Here is an 18,259-nt window from a genome sequence, read left to right on the forward strand (position 1 = left end):
CTCACCGGAAGACCCGCCACTAGGTGGACAGGCGACATTGAACGAGCCGCTGGATTAAGGCGGCGCAAGACCATGGCGTGAGGGAGTCTCCCTACAAGATCGGTTGATGATGGTGATGATGCCCGCAACTTTTTCCACCGATTTTTAGGGTACCGTCGGCACCCTTCAGATATGGAATGCTAGAAATCTAAATAATATATAAAAGGTAAAACTGACTGACTGACTGACTGATCTATCAACGCACAGCTCAAACTACTAGACGTATCGGTCTGAAATTTGGCATGCAGATAAGTAACTATTATGACGTAGGCATCCGCTAAGAAAGGATTTTTGAAAATTCAACCCCTAAGGGGGTGAAATAGGTGCGAATTTGTGTAGTCTACGCGGACGAAGTCGCGAGCATGAGCCAGTTAGATTATAAGGCTCTATTGTACAGATCAACCCATCACTAGCTCACTAAAAAACACGGGTCTCCTCTCAGCCCCCCTAGCATGGGCAGGAGACAAAAATTTTATCCCCCAATTATATCCACCGACGAGGGATAAAATTTACTTGTCCACCTCTCAAAGCACGGCAACAGGGGAGAGGAGAAGTTTATCCCTAATTCGGGGACAATTTTATCCTCGACATTAGACGTGGGTTTAAGTTTATTCTCATAGAACTTAAAAAATAAAAACATGTCTCGCGGTACCTGTTGGGTTTAGGTTATGTTTGGGTTGTGTTTGGGTTATGTTTGGGTTGTGTTTGTGTTATGTTTGGGTTGTGTTTGGGTTATGTTTGGAATATGGTTGAGAACCCCAACATAAACCCAACATAGGTCCCAAATACCAATTACCACTAACCCAATAAAGGTAAACGAAAAGATCCAAAAAACCGAAAAGTCCCCCGTTTTATTCACTGTGGATAATTATATCCACCCGTGAGCCCATGCTCGGAGAGTGGATAAAGCTGTCGGAGGGGATAAAGATTTTATCCTTTCCCCGGGGAGAAAATTATATCCCCGCCCATGCTAACCCTGCTGGGTGAGAAGGGTTTGGCCATAGTTTATACCACGCTGGTACAGAACATTATGGAGAACTCTCAGGCATGCAGGTTTCCTCACGATGTTTGCCTTTACCGTTAAAGCAAGTGATATTTAATTAATTAAAACGCACATAACTCCGAAAAGTTAGAGGTGCGTGCCCGGGATCGCACACCCGACTATCCGATTAGAAGTCGGACGTCCTAACCACTAGGCTATCACGTGGCTATCACAGATTTTGTACAGTATCCAGTTGTCGATAAGGAACAAAATGGCGTGTCACAATTCTTTACGAGTGTTCGACTCTAGCGGTTATTGTTCTCTCAGTTTATGGAGGTCTGAATCCAATGGCTTGCTCATAAAAATGACACAATGTCTTTTAGCACTTAAAACTAAGTTTATTTGATAAGTTTGTATCAATGGTGGTTGAAACAACTTGGTTATAAAACTGTATTACGTAACTATAACATAGTTTTACAAGTTGTTAAATGATAAAACCTGATAAAACCGTAGTTTTAGTGGTAAGCAAGACATGATTTTTGCATAGGTATAGTTAAAGACCTGAAAAGTGACATAGGCTACTTTTTATCCCGGAAAATCAAAGAGTTCCCACGGGTTTTTTTAAAACCTAAACCCACGCGGACGAAGTTGCGGGCATAAGCTAGTACTACAATAAAACATAAAGCTAGCCCTATCTAATTAGATACAAGGGCATAATTTGTATAGTAATTAGTACTATACAAATCATGCCCGCGTGGAATGGTGCCAAGAATACTGGCTGCATTTCCGCGCTGTACAGCTAGACTGATCTCCAATTTCTTCTTCTTCTTAATCGTTCACTCTTGACAGAGTTCGTGGCTATGAATTCTTCACTGCTGCTAGTGCATTTTCCCTCCAGCGACTTCTGTTGGTGGCATTATGTGCACACACGGAGACAGGCGTGTGTGTTGTGGAGCGGACTAAGTCCGTCCACCTAGTTGGGGAACGCCCACGTGGACGTGTGCCCTCCACTCGACCTTGTACCACGAGGTGTTCGATGGTACCACTCTTCCTTGAGATGTGCCCAAAGAACTTGAGGATTCGTAATTGTACTAGTGACGAAAGCCTTTGATTTATTTTCAGTTCTTTGAGAAATAGTTAGTTGATCTCCAAATAGTATTGGCAATATAACCGTCTGTAGTTTGTACCACAAGCGGTATTATGCTTCCATCAAGCTAATCTACACGATAAGCAGCATGTAATTGCGCCGTGAGGTACTTACCTACTACTAGCTGCGATTAGCTATTTACCAGTGGTCTATGTAGTTGGCATGGTAGGTATACGTTCTCTTATTATCATTATCCCTTATAATATGAACTTTGATCTTTGATTTTCTGGGATAAAAATTATCTTATGTCACTTTCCAGGTATTTAACTATAGGTACCCATGCAAAAAATTAAAGTCAATCCGTTACTCCATTGCGCTGTGATTAAAGGATAAATCAATAAACCAACAAACAAACACACTTACGCATTCATAATATGGGTTGTGATAGAAAAAGAAAGAAAGAAAAACGTTTATTTTTTAAGGCTGTACCACACATTACCAGCTAGACCTGGTTAGGTTAGGTTATCCCGGCGCCTCTTATACTTGAGTAGTAAAGTCAAAAGACCTCAAGTAGAAGAAGCGCGATAGAAGAAGAAGATAGATTAATCCATACTAATATTATAAATGCAAAAGTGTGTCTGTCTATCTGTCTGTCTGCTAGCTTTTCACGGCCTAACAGTTTAACCGATTTTTATGAAATTTGTTACGAGTTAGCTTACATTCCGGGGAAGGATATTTTTTATCCCGGAAAATCAAAGAGTTCCCACGGGATTTTAAAAAACCTAAATCCACGCGGACGAAGTCGCGGGCATCCTCTAGTATAATTATATGGAGCTGGTCATATTATCTCCTACGCATCTTCTCTGTTGATGTTGGCTATAACGGGCCAAAATTCGATCCAAAGGACAAATGTCACGGACATGCTACGTTCACTGCCCACATAGATCGTAGTCAATAGCTGCTGTTATCGGATTAAAAACAACCCTTTTGCATTTCAATTTTATTGTATATCTACCTATTAATATAGTTATCAGTTTACCATGCAACAGCTAGCAGTTGGATCTTAGACTATTAAGGCTTTAAAATAAGTTTAAATAATTTGCAGCGGCAATCAGTGCCGAACGGGCCAAGAGGCTCAAATGAAAACCTCGATGGGAGCTTCATATTCGTGCCTTTTGCTTTTGGTGTGGAGACCTTGGGGCCATGGGGCCCGGGGGGCTCGAGCTCTTTTTTCAGGAAATTTCGAAAATCGTCAACCAGGGATCCGAGAGCTGGCGCTATCTTGGTCAAAGAATTATATAATAATATTAAGTTTGGCCATCCAAAGGGGTAATGCTGCCAGCATCTTGGGTACAATGCCTCGCTGCGGTGGTCTCGATGAGGTATTAGAATTAATTTAATTTATTTTACTTTTAATTTAATGTTGCTTTATTTTTTAATAATATAATAGTTTAAATAATACTAAAAATTAGAGCACTAAAAACTTAAATATTCTACACTTACCATCAGACATTCTTCCAAGATCTGGTGACAGTAGCAGAAGCCTCTTATCAACTTCTCCACCTTTCTCCTTCTGTTGCTTTTTCTCTGTTCTCATAGCTTCATAGTTCATACTATACTTGGATATAGGTATCTTGTTGTACACGAGAAATCTCGTCAACTGATCCATTGCAAAGTTTTTACTAATACTTGTGCCAAATGTTATTTACAAAGTAGGTACTCTATTTATAGGTGACTTTAATACAGTGAATGACGAAGTAAAGTTTTTTGTAGGAGATAAGAATGTCAAGTGTAAAGATAGTCAAAACTTAATTAATGATAGACGTCAATAAAAGAAAACTAACTTACACAAAATAAAAATCGATAATCAAAACTAAATGAATGAGAAATGTCAAAAAGGAGAAATTAACTTAAATGAATTAATATAAATTAAATAATTATTGCTAAAATTAACTTATTGCAAACAATGAAGGCACTTTTATTAAAACTAATATTTCCAAAATTTTAATAACTAGAAGAAAAGAGAAAAGTCAAATGCGATTGGTTAACTCTGACACATCTAATTAGATTTAATAAATAATTTCAATAAAAATTAATTAGATTAGGTGTAACAATTTAAACATGTTCTCAAAAGGGATGGATAGTAAAAATAATTAAGCAAAGAACATGTAAAAGTAAATCCAAAGAAAAAAAATGTTGTTGAATAATAAATGGATCTTGTTGAAATAAATAAAACGGTCAAAATAATAAATGTGGAATTGTAATCATGAGTCAATAGTCAAAAAAAAGTTGTTGAATAAGAAGTATCTTGTTGAAAAAAATAAAACGGTCAAAACAATGACTGTGAAATTGTAATCATGAGTCAATAGTCAGTATAAAGGTCAAATGATACAGAAAAATATATATTGGGTGAACAAGTATTTTGTTCAGGTGATGTACGTAGGTGTTTCGATCGATTTCCGTAAATATGCTTGTTACGTGAAGGTGAAAATACTTTGTGCCGCTCGATTTCGCAAATTTAAACGAAGGCCATAAAGATAAAACAATGTGCAGGTGCGAACGCCGCAAATGGCGGAATAATTCTGTGAACACCAACACACAATGTGGCGCAGAATGCTTATGCAAATCACAATTTGCGTTATTCGTATGGGTGGCGAAGATTGCACCTACGCTTAAATGTAGAGCGGGCATATATCAATTAATTACAGATCACCCAAGAACGCTGGTCTTGCCGTAGACCAAAGAGATAGTATAAAACATGAATCCAAGCCGTAGACAGACTGATCGAAACTGTCATACCACTACTGTCAAGATACCACTGCCACTGCAGTCATTTAGGTTCTAGGTAGTTCTAGGCAAGAGCATTCCAACCTAAAACTCAGTCTAGGTTGGAGTGGGCTTGCCTAGAACGTCCCTATTTACTCTACTTGCTAGTATTTCATGAAATTAAGTCTATGTACCTATCAAAAAGACTCGACTATACTGCACTCCGTCACAACTAATTTTTTTTTCAAATTTAATATTAAATATTTATTCAACCAAGAAAATGTTGCAAAGTACAACAACTGCTTAAATCTAGTGCACAAAAAAGGGTAGATATAATAAATTGCATTACAAGCTAGCACTTGACTACGATCTCACCTAGTGGTAAGTGATGATGCAGTCTAAGATGGTAGCGGGGTAAGGAAGGAGTGTGGTAGTTGTTACTGTTGTACTGGACCGCTAAATTTCATACCTTTTTCCTTAACTTTGTCCTATCTGTCGTCGATATAAAGTTTATATATCATCGTATTGGACTACTTAAATATTCAGCTTTGGACGTGGAAATGGCAGGACTGTCGACGTTACAAATTGATATTTTTTCACGTCCGCTGCGACTTTGACAAAGGTTTTTGCTAGCTTCATAGTTTCAAAATTTTAGGAATTTATTTCATGTCACACTGCAAACATTATCTATAAAATTACAAGAGACTAAATGACTCCTCACGCGCCATTTTAACTCTATGGGTCTGCTGTCATGTCAAAAGTATGGGACTAAACTCGTACTTGTGACATGAATTTTGACCCTGAAGCTATCGGACAGACAGACAGACACACTTTAGCAATTATATTATTAGTATGGATGATATAATGAAGATGAAGTCACGGGAAAAAGTTATTTAGTTGATTAAAATAACTAAAATGCAGTGCCTGAAGACCAAAGTCTTCGAAAAGTGCGTGTTGCCAGTGATGACATATGGATCCGAGACATGGTCGCTAACCCATAAGCTATAAGGCCCATGCCTTATAAGAAAACTCAGAGAGAGCTATGCTTGAAGTTTCTCTGCGTTTACTACTACGACTACGGGTTGTAAGCTTCACATTTGTGTGCGCATAGGCTCGGATGAAATGCGTAAGAAAATTTATAATAATCATTAAACAAATCAATTTATACAAAGAAACATGTTCTTATTTACCCATCAATACGTAATAGGAGCTTAATCGTGTACAAGTTAAAGACATTTTTAATAAACCACCATTGAGGCAATAGAACTGGTTATTAGTTTTCCCAAATTTTTTAAAATCTTACAACACACAACACAAAAATTTATAGTAATAAATTAACTAACATTAAATTGTCTACGTGAGCTATGCTTGGAGTTTCTCTACGTGATCAAATCAGAAATGAGGAGATCCGTAGGAGAACTAGAGTAACCGACATATCTCAACGGGTTGCGAAGCTGAAGTGGCAATGGGCAAGGCACATAGTTCGTATAGACATTGGGGTCAAAAGGTGCTGAAATGGCGACCTCGCACCGGAAGACGCAGTGTTGGAAGACTCCTCACAAGGTGGACGGACGACATCAGACGAGTCGCAGGGAGCCGCTGGATTCAGGCGGCGCAAGACCGTGGCGCGTGGAAGAGACTTATGTCTCTATCGGTTGATGATAATGACTAAAATGCAAGATACCCTTTATCTTTTGTACTATAAATCCGAACAGAAGTAAAAAGAATATTATAAGTAGTAACAACTAACGAGCGAAACATACTGTTGATGTTAGTTATTTATTTGCTCGTGGGATAATACAGGGATGTGCCATAATCGTATCTATTTAGACCCTTTGCGGCCTTTTTTTACTGATACACAAAACCCAAGATATATATATCTACGGTTTCGGGTAATTTTTTTTAAATTCTAAGTACAATAAAAACTCAATGCAATCATGAACTATGGATATGTACTCGTGTGATCTGATATTGATATGGGTCAAAAACCTGTAAACTAGCTGATAGCTAATGCCCGCGATTTCGTATGCGTGGAATAAAAATTCCATGAGAACTCTTTGATTTTCCAGGATAAAAGTAACCAATGTCACTCTCCAGGTCTTTATCTATATCCATGCAAATAATTAGGCCAATCAATAGTTGCTTCGTTGCAGCGTGATTGAAGGACAAACAAACACACACTTTCGATTTTCGTGTTTTTTACACACTTTCGCATTTATAATATGAGTAATGATTAGCTGATGATCGCAACTTCGTCCACTTGGAATCCTCGGGATTTAAAACAGTTTTTTCTATCTCCTGGATGCAAGCCACTCATTCTTTGCCTAATTTCATCCAGATCCGTTCAGCGGTTGAGCCGTGAAAAAATAACAAATTTTCTTTCTTTCGCGTCTCATTGAATAATGTGAAACTTCTTCACTGATACATAATATGTACACAAATAAAACTCAAGATTTACAGATTTGAATGAGAAAATAGTCAAACAATCTTTATGTCATCTTCGTTTACTTTATGTTACTTTAATTAATATCAACAGCTAGCACTTGAAATTTTTAAGAAACTTTGTCACAAAATAGTGACTGTATATTCTTTGGTTTTCTTATATCATCGTATTTCTTACAAGGAAAAATGCTATCGAGTGACGTCCAATTCCAGCCACCATTTCTTATCTGGTGGCCTTTTTTTTGAGATCTCTTTTACGTATAAATTAGTGCTATTTGTAAGACTACCCTTTGTGTAGAATCATCACGATCAACCCTTCGCCGGCTCACTACAGAGCACGGGCCTCCTCTCAGACTGAGAAGGGTTTTGGCCATAGTCTACCACTGGCCATGTGCGGATTGGCACACTTGAAACGCCATTGAGAATACTATGGTGAACTCTCAGGCATGTAGATTTCCTCAAAATGTTTTCCTTCACGGTTAAAGCAAGTGATATTTGATTACCGAAAACGCACATAACTGAGAAAAGTTACAGGTGCATGCCCGGGATTGAATCCCCGACCTCCGAATGTGAAGTCAATTTGCACTGGGCCGGCATGGTAGACTATGGCCAAAACCCTTCTCATCCTGAGAGGAGCTTAGGTAGTGGGCCGATAATGATGAAATGAATCGACAATATCGATTATTTAATCAAATTATCCGCGTTGGAATCTTTATATTTATAGTTATTTAATTCATGTCACTTTCATGTTATTAACACGAAAGTATTGCTTAATAATCCTTAAAAGTATAAAATATAAATTTATAGGCATACCACGACCTAATTGCCTATTTACTTCGAGGTTTATTGAAAATTACGCATTTTAAACGTTGATAATAAAACAATAGATACCTACCTACAGAACCCAGCAGGAAATATTGTACATCGACCATTAGCAAGAGCTACCATTAGCTAGCTGTTTCGTAGAGCGTTGTCTCTGTCGTTGAGATCGACAAAACGTCACATAGGTATGAGTGACAGAGACAACGCTCTGCAAAGCCGAAATCTCATTTTAAAGGTCGATGTGCAATATTTCTTGCCGGCTATTGTACGCAATAATTCATTTCTCCGTTTTCGATGAGATCTTTAGAGCGCACTTTGACTTTGCTCAAATTTTACTTAAGAGTTAAAACGAGACAGATTTTTTGATGAAACACAAATCTGTCGCGTTTTAACTGTACCTAAAGTCTGTACTAAGTTAAAGAACGCTTTATAGGTTAGACCTTACACACTTACTATCCCTTACACTCACGTAAACATACACACACACACACACACACACACACACACACACACACACACACACACGCAATCGCACACACTGTAGTACCTAATTGACAAACCAACAAGCAAACAAACTTTAGTATTTATATTAGAAGTAATATTTAGTTGACATAAGAATATTATTGTTATGTTTAATTTATTTGACATGAGATTTTTATATACGTAGCTGTCCTAGGAGTAATGAAGGACAAGCAAAAGAAGTGCAGGAATATCTAGATTTCGTACATCATTGACTTTAACATAAATTCAATTAGCGACAATATATGGCAGGAAACATTTTGTATTATACAAAATTCAATTAATTTGATCCAATAAATGTTTATTGGGATAATTTATTTCTATACAATAAAACTTAATAGAGTTTAGGCTAATTAACATTTTGATATGAATTATTATTATATTAGTTAAAGGATTAGCAATCAGAACTGATTTGTTGTTAAATAAATACAAGAGCAAAAACTTATTATCAAAGTTTGATTTTACTTGAAATCAATAGGCCCATTTTTTTAGTAGTAACATTATTATAACTAGCTTATGTGGCTAATTCCGTTGTACACAATCTCTAAACTAAACTAAAATGATACGTCTAAATCTATTGCTATCCTTTTCATAATGTTGCTTGCAGAAAAGGATAGCACTAGATTGAACCCTGTTAATTTAGTTTAGGTTTAGAAATTGTGTACAAGAGAATAGGCCCCTATGTCCGCGTGGACTACACAAATTTCAAACCCCTATTTCACCCCCTTAGGGGTCAAATTTTCAAAACTCCTTTCTTAGCGGATGGCTTCTTCACAATAGCTATCTGCATGCCAAATTTCAGCCCGATCCATCCAGTAGTTTGAGCTGTGCGTTGATAGATCAGTCAGTCAGTCAGTCACCTTTTCGTTTTATTTATTTAGATAAATTACCTAATTGCCTCGTTGATCTCATTGGTAGCGTTATTCGGCAGCTAATCACAAGGTTTCAGGTTCAAGTGAAGTATTTAGTTGGATCAAAAAAAATTAGATTATTCCCCCCCCCCCCCCCCCCCCTCTGCCTCGCGTGCGGACAGAAGGTGCTCCGGTATCAGTTTGCTTGTATGGAGTACCGGGCGTATCCGAGGGTATGCTGAGATTTTCCAGTTTCAATTGTTCGATTTTCTACATTGTTAGAGATACGTTCCCATCGTTCCGTTGTGAAAGTACTCAGGAAATTCTTATTTGCGTGTTGATGTTGTATAACTAGATGAACAGCTACTAGGATTGCATAAGTATATTATCGTTGTTGATATTCAAGACGTTGACAATCTACGTGAGGAAAATTTTATCTTGCCTGTTAGAACTTTTATAATTAAACGCGTCAAACAATACTAATCTCTATAACTACGGGTTGTAAGCTTCACATTTGTGTGCGCAAAGGCTCGGATGAAACGCGTAAGAAAATGTCTAATTATAATTAAACAAACCAATTTATACAAAGAAACATGTTCTTATTTACCTATCAATAGGTAATAGCGCTTCGTGTATAAATTAAAGACATTTAACTAACCACCCTTGTGGTGATGGAACAGTTCAGGCTGGTCATCAGTTTTTCCCAAAAATTTCGAAAACTATAGGTTTAACACAAAACTTGATAGGAACAAATTAAATAACATTAAATTCTCTACAAATTCTTTTGTGTATTATTTTATGTAGATGTAATACATTATGAGATACTAGCTAATGCACGCGATTTCGTTAGCGTGGAATTGGTTTTAAAAATTCCGTGGGAACTCTTTGATTTTCCGGGATAAAAAGTAGCCTATGTCACTCTCCAGGTTTTTATCTATACCCATGCAAAAAATTATGCCAATCCGTTGCACCGTTGCGACGTGATTGAAGGACAAATAAACACAGTTTCGAATTTATAATAAGGGTACTGATGAAAGTCTGGGTTTGAAAAATTACATGCGTCCGATATAATAGTTATTTATTGAAAAAACCTAACAACACACAAAAGTACGGATAGGTACATTAAAACGTCATAAAGAGAGTTAAAACGAGACAGATTTATGTGAGAGATATAGCTCTGTCTCGTTTTAACTAAACTTAAGTGACGATTAAGCGTCTATGAGTACGGCAGTAAGAGGAAGATTTTAAAGGTTCACTTACCTCTATTTTTCTTAAGGTATTTATGTAATTTGCAATCTTTAGTCTGCGCCACATTGAGTTTCAGGTTTTTCCAGCTATTACTCATTTCAGTGCAAAACCTAGGTACCTACATGTTAGTGTAACTAAAACTAAACTATTTCAGCCCTTACTAAGTGTACTGTCGTTCACAGTTTAGGTGTGAATAAACTGTCAGATCAAAGTTCGTGGCGTTTTGTAGCTAGTTTTACATGAGGTGCTAAAAACTCTTCTTTTCTTTTGCGTTACACTTTGCTTGACAAGTTTTGATACTTACGCGATTAATTATCTGAAAAAGTTAATTACCAGAAAACGAAAGTAAAATAAAATAAAAATATTTTTTATTCAATCAAACTTTTACAAGTATTTTCGAATCGTCAACAGCGTCTAACACTGGTTCGGTATGATTTTCCTACCGAGAAGAACCAGCAAGAAACTCGGTGGTTGCTCTTTTCAAAGATTTGATATACAATATTATGCCATGTATAAGAAAAGTATTTGCAGTCCTGCGCGTTGCTAGAACGAGCTGCAGGTCAAATCCACGCTCTTTTGTCATTTAGGTAATCTTTCAAAAGGACAGTCATTCCTGTTGGAAACTTTGTATGACTTACACTTTGATGAAAGGCACAAATACAGGGTGTAACCAGAACGCTGGCAAAAACAAAGACAGGTGATAGCACTGACGATTAATGATATGATACCACAAAAAAACGCAAAAAAAATACTAAACAATTTACGATTTTGTAAAAGTTTACGACATTTATTGCAAATAAAACATCTGACTGACGCTACAAGTCAATGAACGTTGCGTAAGTAGGCCACTCGAAATCATGCCACATCGTAGGCGGGGCATTGACCCGAGTTTTGCATGCTATACATTGCGGGTTTAAAAATACTAAATCACTAAAACAACAAAATGAGACAAATGGTTATTGGTATTGGAATGTGTTTAGGTAGTATAACAATAACCCTAAGTTTTTGCTAGCGTTTTGGTTACACCATGTATATCTAGGACCTAGGTACCCGTAAAGAAAATAGTATAATCTTATTGCTATACCCAAAAGATAAAGTCATCAGATAGTTAAATGTAAAATTTTACAAAATCTTTGTTTCAACCCTTGAACTTAAAGCGAATTTCAATTTTCAGATACTTTAAGTACATTCCGAAAATATTTCTGTTTACCGTTCACTCATTGAATGAATGCAAATTTTATTTCTGTTTGTATTTACTTATTCAATATTCAGTCGCTCATTTTATAGCAATATATTTTGAAGTGATTTCGATTAATCTTCGAATAATCTTTTTCGAATGCCTATTGTTTCAATCAATCAATCAATCAGCCTGTTTGCGTCCACTGCTGGACATAGGCCTTCCCTACAGCGCGCCACCACACACGATCCTCTGCCTTCCTCATCCACCCACTTCCCGCTACCTTCTCAAGGTCGTCAGTCCAGCGCGTTGGAGGTCGTCCCACACTGCGCTTGCCGATACGCGGTCTCCACTCCAGAACAGGTCTGCCCCAGCGGCCATCGGTTCTGCGGATTAAAAGTAATTTTATTATTATTATTATATATATTTATATAATATATAGTATTATATTTTATACATAGTATGAATAATAACAATATATTTACAGATAGCATTTCAGATAGTGTTCATAGCGATAGCTCTGATGATGATGTCTTTTTTTCTCCTGCTTGTTCTTCCGACGAAAGTTTCCACAGCACTTCGATACCCTTAAACTCACACCTTGAGACCATATTCGCGGATTATCCGAAAAATTTTAACGTAGTCCACCTGAATGCGCAAAGCGTACCTGCACATTTTCCGGACTTTTTAGCCTCATTTGATGTCACTAATATCCATGCCATTCTGGTGTCAGAGACGTTCTTGAAGCCTTGCCTACCCTCCATATCTTACTCCTTACCGGGCTTCCATTTAATTCGCAATGACAGGGTGGGTAAGGGTGGCGGTGGGGTGGCAATCTACCTCCGCAGCCATATTCCTTTTTCCATGTTAAGTAAATCTCCGTCTGATTATTCCGAATCTCTGGAACATATCCTTTTAGAGTTGCTGTTTGGTAACCGCAAAGTGCTTCTAGGTGTGTTCTACAGCCCTTCGCTTCGTATAGACTACTTTCAAGAATTTGAGACATTATTAGAGAACTTTCTACCCAATGCAGATCACTCCATCATCATGGGTGATTTTAACACATGTCTAATAAAGAACGATTCGCGAGCGCTTAGATTAAAAAATATAGTTAATAGTTCAAATTTATCGATACTTCAAACAAACCCAACTCACTATTTCCCAAATTGTGCACCCTCACAGCTCGACCTCATGATTGTCTCTGACCCAGTGCATGTTAGTGTGCATGGTCAGCTAACTGCTGACGCGTTTTCCTATCACGATCTAGTATATGTATCGTATAAGGTAAAGCCACCTAAGCTTAAACCGACTACAGTTATGCGGCGTTCTTTTAAAAAATTTAATAACGAAAAATTCTTGCGCGACTTGAATGGCATAGCTTGGGACATAATTTTCGAGGCGACCACGATGGATGATAAACTTTCTATCTTCAATTCCCTTCTTATTGAACTTTTTGACATACATGCTCCTTTACGGCCAATTAAGTTGAAACATCTGCCCGCACCTTGGCTCACTGATGATATTAAGCTTGTCATGACGAAACGTAATTCTGCTAAATCAAAATACAAGCTCAAACCGTCAGAAACAAACCTACTCAAGTATAAGCGACTGCGGAACCGCTGTAATAAGATGTGCAGAGACGCTCAGCGCAACTATATTCACAGTTCAGTGAATGGGCAAAGTACCTTAAAGGTGTGGAGATTCTTGGAATCGTTGGGTGTTGGACAACAGCATAAGGGTGTTGCCCAGAATATTGACTTCAATGCGCTAAACTTCCACTTTTCGCATGTCCCTACGAATATACATAACAAATCTAAAACAATATCCTCCATTAACTCGCAGCCAAGACCAAATTTTACTATGTTTAGTTTTAGCCCAATCAGCCCTGATGAAATTAAAAAGCACATTTTTGCAGTAAAATCAGACGCCATAGGCTGTGACGGAGTTAGCCGTAAGATGATTATTTTAAGCTTGGACTGCATCCTACATATTCTATCCCATCTGTTCAATCACTCCCTTTCTTCTAATATCTTTCCCAGTGCCTGGCGTGTTGCTCAAGTTATCCCTATCCCCAAAATCACCAATCCAACTTTATTCTCTCACTATCGCCCTATTTCCATTCTCCCTTTCTTATCCAAAGTCCTTGAGCGCATTGTCCACTCCCAACTCTCATTGTTCCTAACTAAAAACAATATACTCAGTCCTCATCAATCTGGTTTTCGTAGAGGGCACAGCACTGTCACGGCACTAACAAAAGTTTGTGATGACATTCGCTTTGGTATCGATAATAAACAGGTGACGATTTTGGCACTGCTTGACTTTTCAAACGCATTTAACACAGTTGATTTCGAAATACTCTTGGCTACCCTCAAATCCATTAATATTTCTTCAGCTGCTGTTAGTTGGTTTCAGTCCTATCTATATGATCGTTCGCAGTGCATCCGTGCTAAAGATAAACTATCGTCTTACTGTCGTCTCAGTGCTGGTGTTCCACAGGGTGGTGTCCTATCTCCTTTACTTTTTTCCATTTTTATCAATACCGTCACCAATCTTCTTTCTTTACCATATCATCTCTATGCTGATGATTTCCAACTATACGTGTCCACTTCTGTGGAACAAATCGCTGAGGCCGTTGAGCGCTTAAACTCTGAACTGAATGTGGTCTGCGGTTGGAGTAAAGATCATGGATTGTTGGTAAATGCTAGTAAATCCCAGATCATTGTCATAGGTAACTCCAGGCAAATTTCCAAACGTGACTACCCTTCATTACCACCAGTGATCTTTGATGGTTCTGCGCTACCGTACAGTCATACTGTAAAAAATCTTGGGATTATCATGGATAGCAATCTATCATGGAAACCGCAAGTTTCAGCTGTTAGCAAAAAAGTCTTTGGTGCTTATGGATCCCTAAAAAGGTGGAAAAACTTACTACCCGTTAAGACCAAGATCTTGCTTGCCAATACCCTCCTTCTTCCAATCTTGGATTACGCCGATGCCTGCTACCTAGATTTAAATGAAGACCTACTAAATAAACTGGAGCGACTGCAAAACTTGTGCATTCGGTTCATTTTTGGTCTAAGGAAATACGACCATGTATCTGAATATCGTAAAAAACTGAACTGGCTCCCTATTAGGCATCGACGTAATCTGCATGTTCTTTCTATCCTATTTGCCACACTTTTCCATCCCTGGTCACCACCCTACCTTAAAGATCAGTTTAAATTTTTTAGCTCCTTCGAACGTGATCGCGGCCTGCGTTCCTGTTACGATTTCAAGCTTATAACGACCAAACATAATACGCATGGCTACGCGGAATCATTTACTGTAAAAGCAGCTTCGCTGTGGAATGCACTTCCGGTCGAAATAAGACGCTCCAAATCGCTGGCAATTTTTAAAAACCGTGTCAAGAAACACTATCTGTCACTGTAGATTTTCTGCCATAACTATATTATGTACAGTTAGCTATGTAGTATGTATTATTTATTTAATTATACTATATTGATTTTATATAGTATTTATATCCATGTATATTGTATATATTATATTATATTTTATAGTATGTACCTATTAGAGTGTATGTGTTTATATATACCTATATATATTTATATATATATATTATATTTATAGCTAAATTGCGACTCCCCGTCTTACAGTTCTATAAGTTCTTAAGTATGGGTTGCCTGGAAGAGATCACTTTAGTGATAAGGTCGCCCTTTGTTTTTTAAGTGTATCCTGTATTCTTACTCTCTGTAAATCTATTAACAATAAAGTTATTTTAAATTAAAATTAAATTAAATTAAATTTATTAAGGGAGGTTTTAAGCAGGCTTTGATCGTGGCTTAACGCCTAACCTGGAAAACAGTACCATGACGAGATTCAGAGGTCCAGTACGACACTGCATAGATGATCCTGACCATTCTGGATAAGAAGTATTAGGGTACATTTCCACTGAAGCGTAGTGGAGTGTAGACAAGTGTTATCAACTGACGACTTTCCTGGCGCAGTGGTAAGCGCTGTGGTCTTATTAATGGGACGTCCCGGGTTCGATTCCCGACAGGGGTTTGGAATTTTAAAATTTCTAAATTTCTGGTCTGGTGGGAGGCGTCGGCCGTGGCTAGTTACCACCCTACCAGCAAAGCCGTGCCGCCAAGTGATTTAGCGTTCCGGTACGATACCGTAGAGAAACCAAAGGGGTATGTGTTTAATAACTGCCATACTCCTTCCAGGTTAGCCCACTTCTATCTTAGACTTCATTATCACTTTTACCACCAGGTGAAATTTCAGTCTGGGGTTAACTAGCCACGGTCGAAGCCTCCCACCAGACCAAATGCATGTTATGCAAATTAATGTTGCAACAAACAATTTTTGCCTCTAGGCCGCAATCCAATCTATTGAGGAAGTGTTTTTTTTTTTAATTTATTGATCACGTAAATTTCAAAAATACATTTATATTAAACAGTTCGTCATCCTCTAGAAACTGTTGAAGTTTATGTGAGGATGGCGAGTTCGCGTTATACAAATTTAATAAAATATAGGTAAAATACTGTTAATAGATGTAAATTGAAATGATCAAGAGTGGTTGAGTCCCACCACAAATCGACCTGAATGTCGTATAAGGGTTTTGTAGTCATATTTCAAGGCCGTGCCATTATGGCGACCGAATTGACTCGACTCGACTCGAGTGCTCCAGTCATTAGTCGAACAACGTGAAATGAGTTTTGCATTTGGCTCCATAATGGATATATGGAGTGCTAATGCACTCTTTATTCATAGAGCTAAATTAGGGTGATTATTTTCTTGTTTCTTTTTAATTTAGTTCAAATACTATGAGTGTAAAGGTACGACCACACCCGCGCGTGATCGACGCGGGATGTGGGTGCGACCATGACGAGATACGGCACACCTACGCAACTGTTGCAGTCGCGTAGGCGTAGATGCGTAGACCAACTTGGGCGGGCGGGCTGGTGGGCAGGCGGACAGGTATGTAGCAGGCAGATGGGCAAGCTGGCGCATGGCGGGCTAATAGAAAGACATATAGATAAAAATTAAAAAAATATACTACTTTGTTCTGTTCAAAATATAATTCGCTATTATTTAGCTAGTTGTTAGTTTATTTAGCTATTAGTATTTAGGTTTATTATAATATACATCACCTCCCACTGTTCATTTGTTCGTTTTCTCCCTAGCGTTAAAGTTGTCTTAAAGAGTTAGCGATAAGACCGCCTTTATGTACATTACTTTTTAAGATTTTTTTTTGGAACTTGTTATTTCTTGTCACAAGAGCCTCAATAGCTCAACCGGTATAGGAGTGGACTGAAAACCGAAAGGTCGACGGTTCAAACCCCGCCCGTTGCACTATTGTCGTACCTACTCCTAGCACAAGCCTGACGCTTAATTGGAGAGGAAAGGGGAATATTAGTCATTTAACATGGCTAAAATACTTAAAAAAAAATGTGTTTTGTGGTGCAATAAACAATATAATACATACATACATAATATATACATACATACATTATGTAAGTGATTTATAGCTTTTATAAAAATCCTAGTTTCTTCATCAATTACAAACAAACAAGGAAACAAATCGTTCATCTCTACAATAACTTACAGTTTAAAGATAAGTATCGAAATATTCCTCAAAAAGCACGGCACTACAAGGCCATAAATGTTACCTATTTCTTTCCCAAAGCGCATAAAGACCTTTTTGATAGTGTTTCGAACTTTTTAATTATAAAATCCATCAAGCTCCCATTCTAAGTAAACAATGAGCAATCGCTTTCTTAGAAAGTGTAAACCGATCAACTGCGTAGTAAAATAAACTTTACTAGCACATGCCAATCAAAAGTCTACCTTCTCTTTATAAGGCAAACACGCTTCTAGTGAACTTGGAATTAATTGCCTGAAGCCAAGGTCGTTCGCCTCACGATAAGCTGTATCTAAGCTATTAACAAACTAGCTGTTGCCCGTGGTTAGGGCTTACACTCAATATTTAAGCTGTGATAGCCTAGTGGTTAGGACGTCCGCCTTCTAATCGAATTCGGCTCGATCCCGGGCACGCACTTCTAACTTTTCGGAGTTACGTGCGTTTTAAGTAGTGAAATATCACTTGCTTTAACAGTAAAGTAAAACATCGTGAGGAAACCTGTACCCGTAGTACAAGATTTTACGTCTCACCAAACCAAACCAAATCCGAGAGTCGAAATACTTCCGCGTTACAGTAAAAAGGACCTAAACAGCCTTGAATTGAAGTCAAATATTCAATGCCACTGATTTTAATTTCGCAATGTTTCCGCTTGGAGCGCTGGCTGTAGAAGTGTAGACAAACT

The 18,259-nt window shown here is 37.8% G+C and overlaps 1 protein-coding gene across 1 annotated transcript in view; it reads right to left on the reverse strand.

The window, feature by feature from the left end:
- The window catches only part of LOC117996943 (inactive ubiquitin carboxyl-terminal hydrolase MINDY-4B), a 31,452-nt gene extending 27,427 nt beyond the window's left edge, over positions 1–4,025 (reverse strand). Inside the window, exon 1 of the mRNA XM_034985086.2 lies at positions 3,612–4,025. Within this exon, the coding sequence (XP_034840977.1) occupies positions 3,612–3,777 (166 nt within the window). The 5' untranslated portion in view covers positions 3,778–4,025. The remainder of the gene's footprint in view (positions 1–3,611) is intronic.
- Between the last annotated feature and the right edge of the window lie 14,234 nt (positions 4,026–18,259).

Source organism: Maniola hyperantus, chromosome 4 (assembly GCF_902806685.2).
Source record: "Maniola hyperantus chromosome 4, iAphHyp1.2, whole genome shotgun sequence".
Lineage (NCBI taxonomy): Eukaryota > Metazoa > Arthropoda > Insecta > Lepidoptera > Nymphalidae > Maniola > Maniola hyperantus.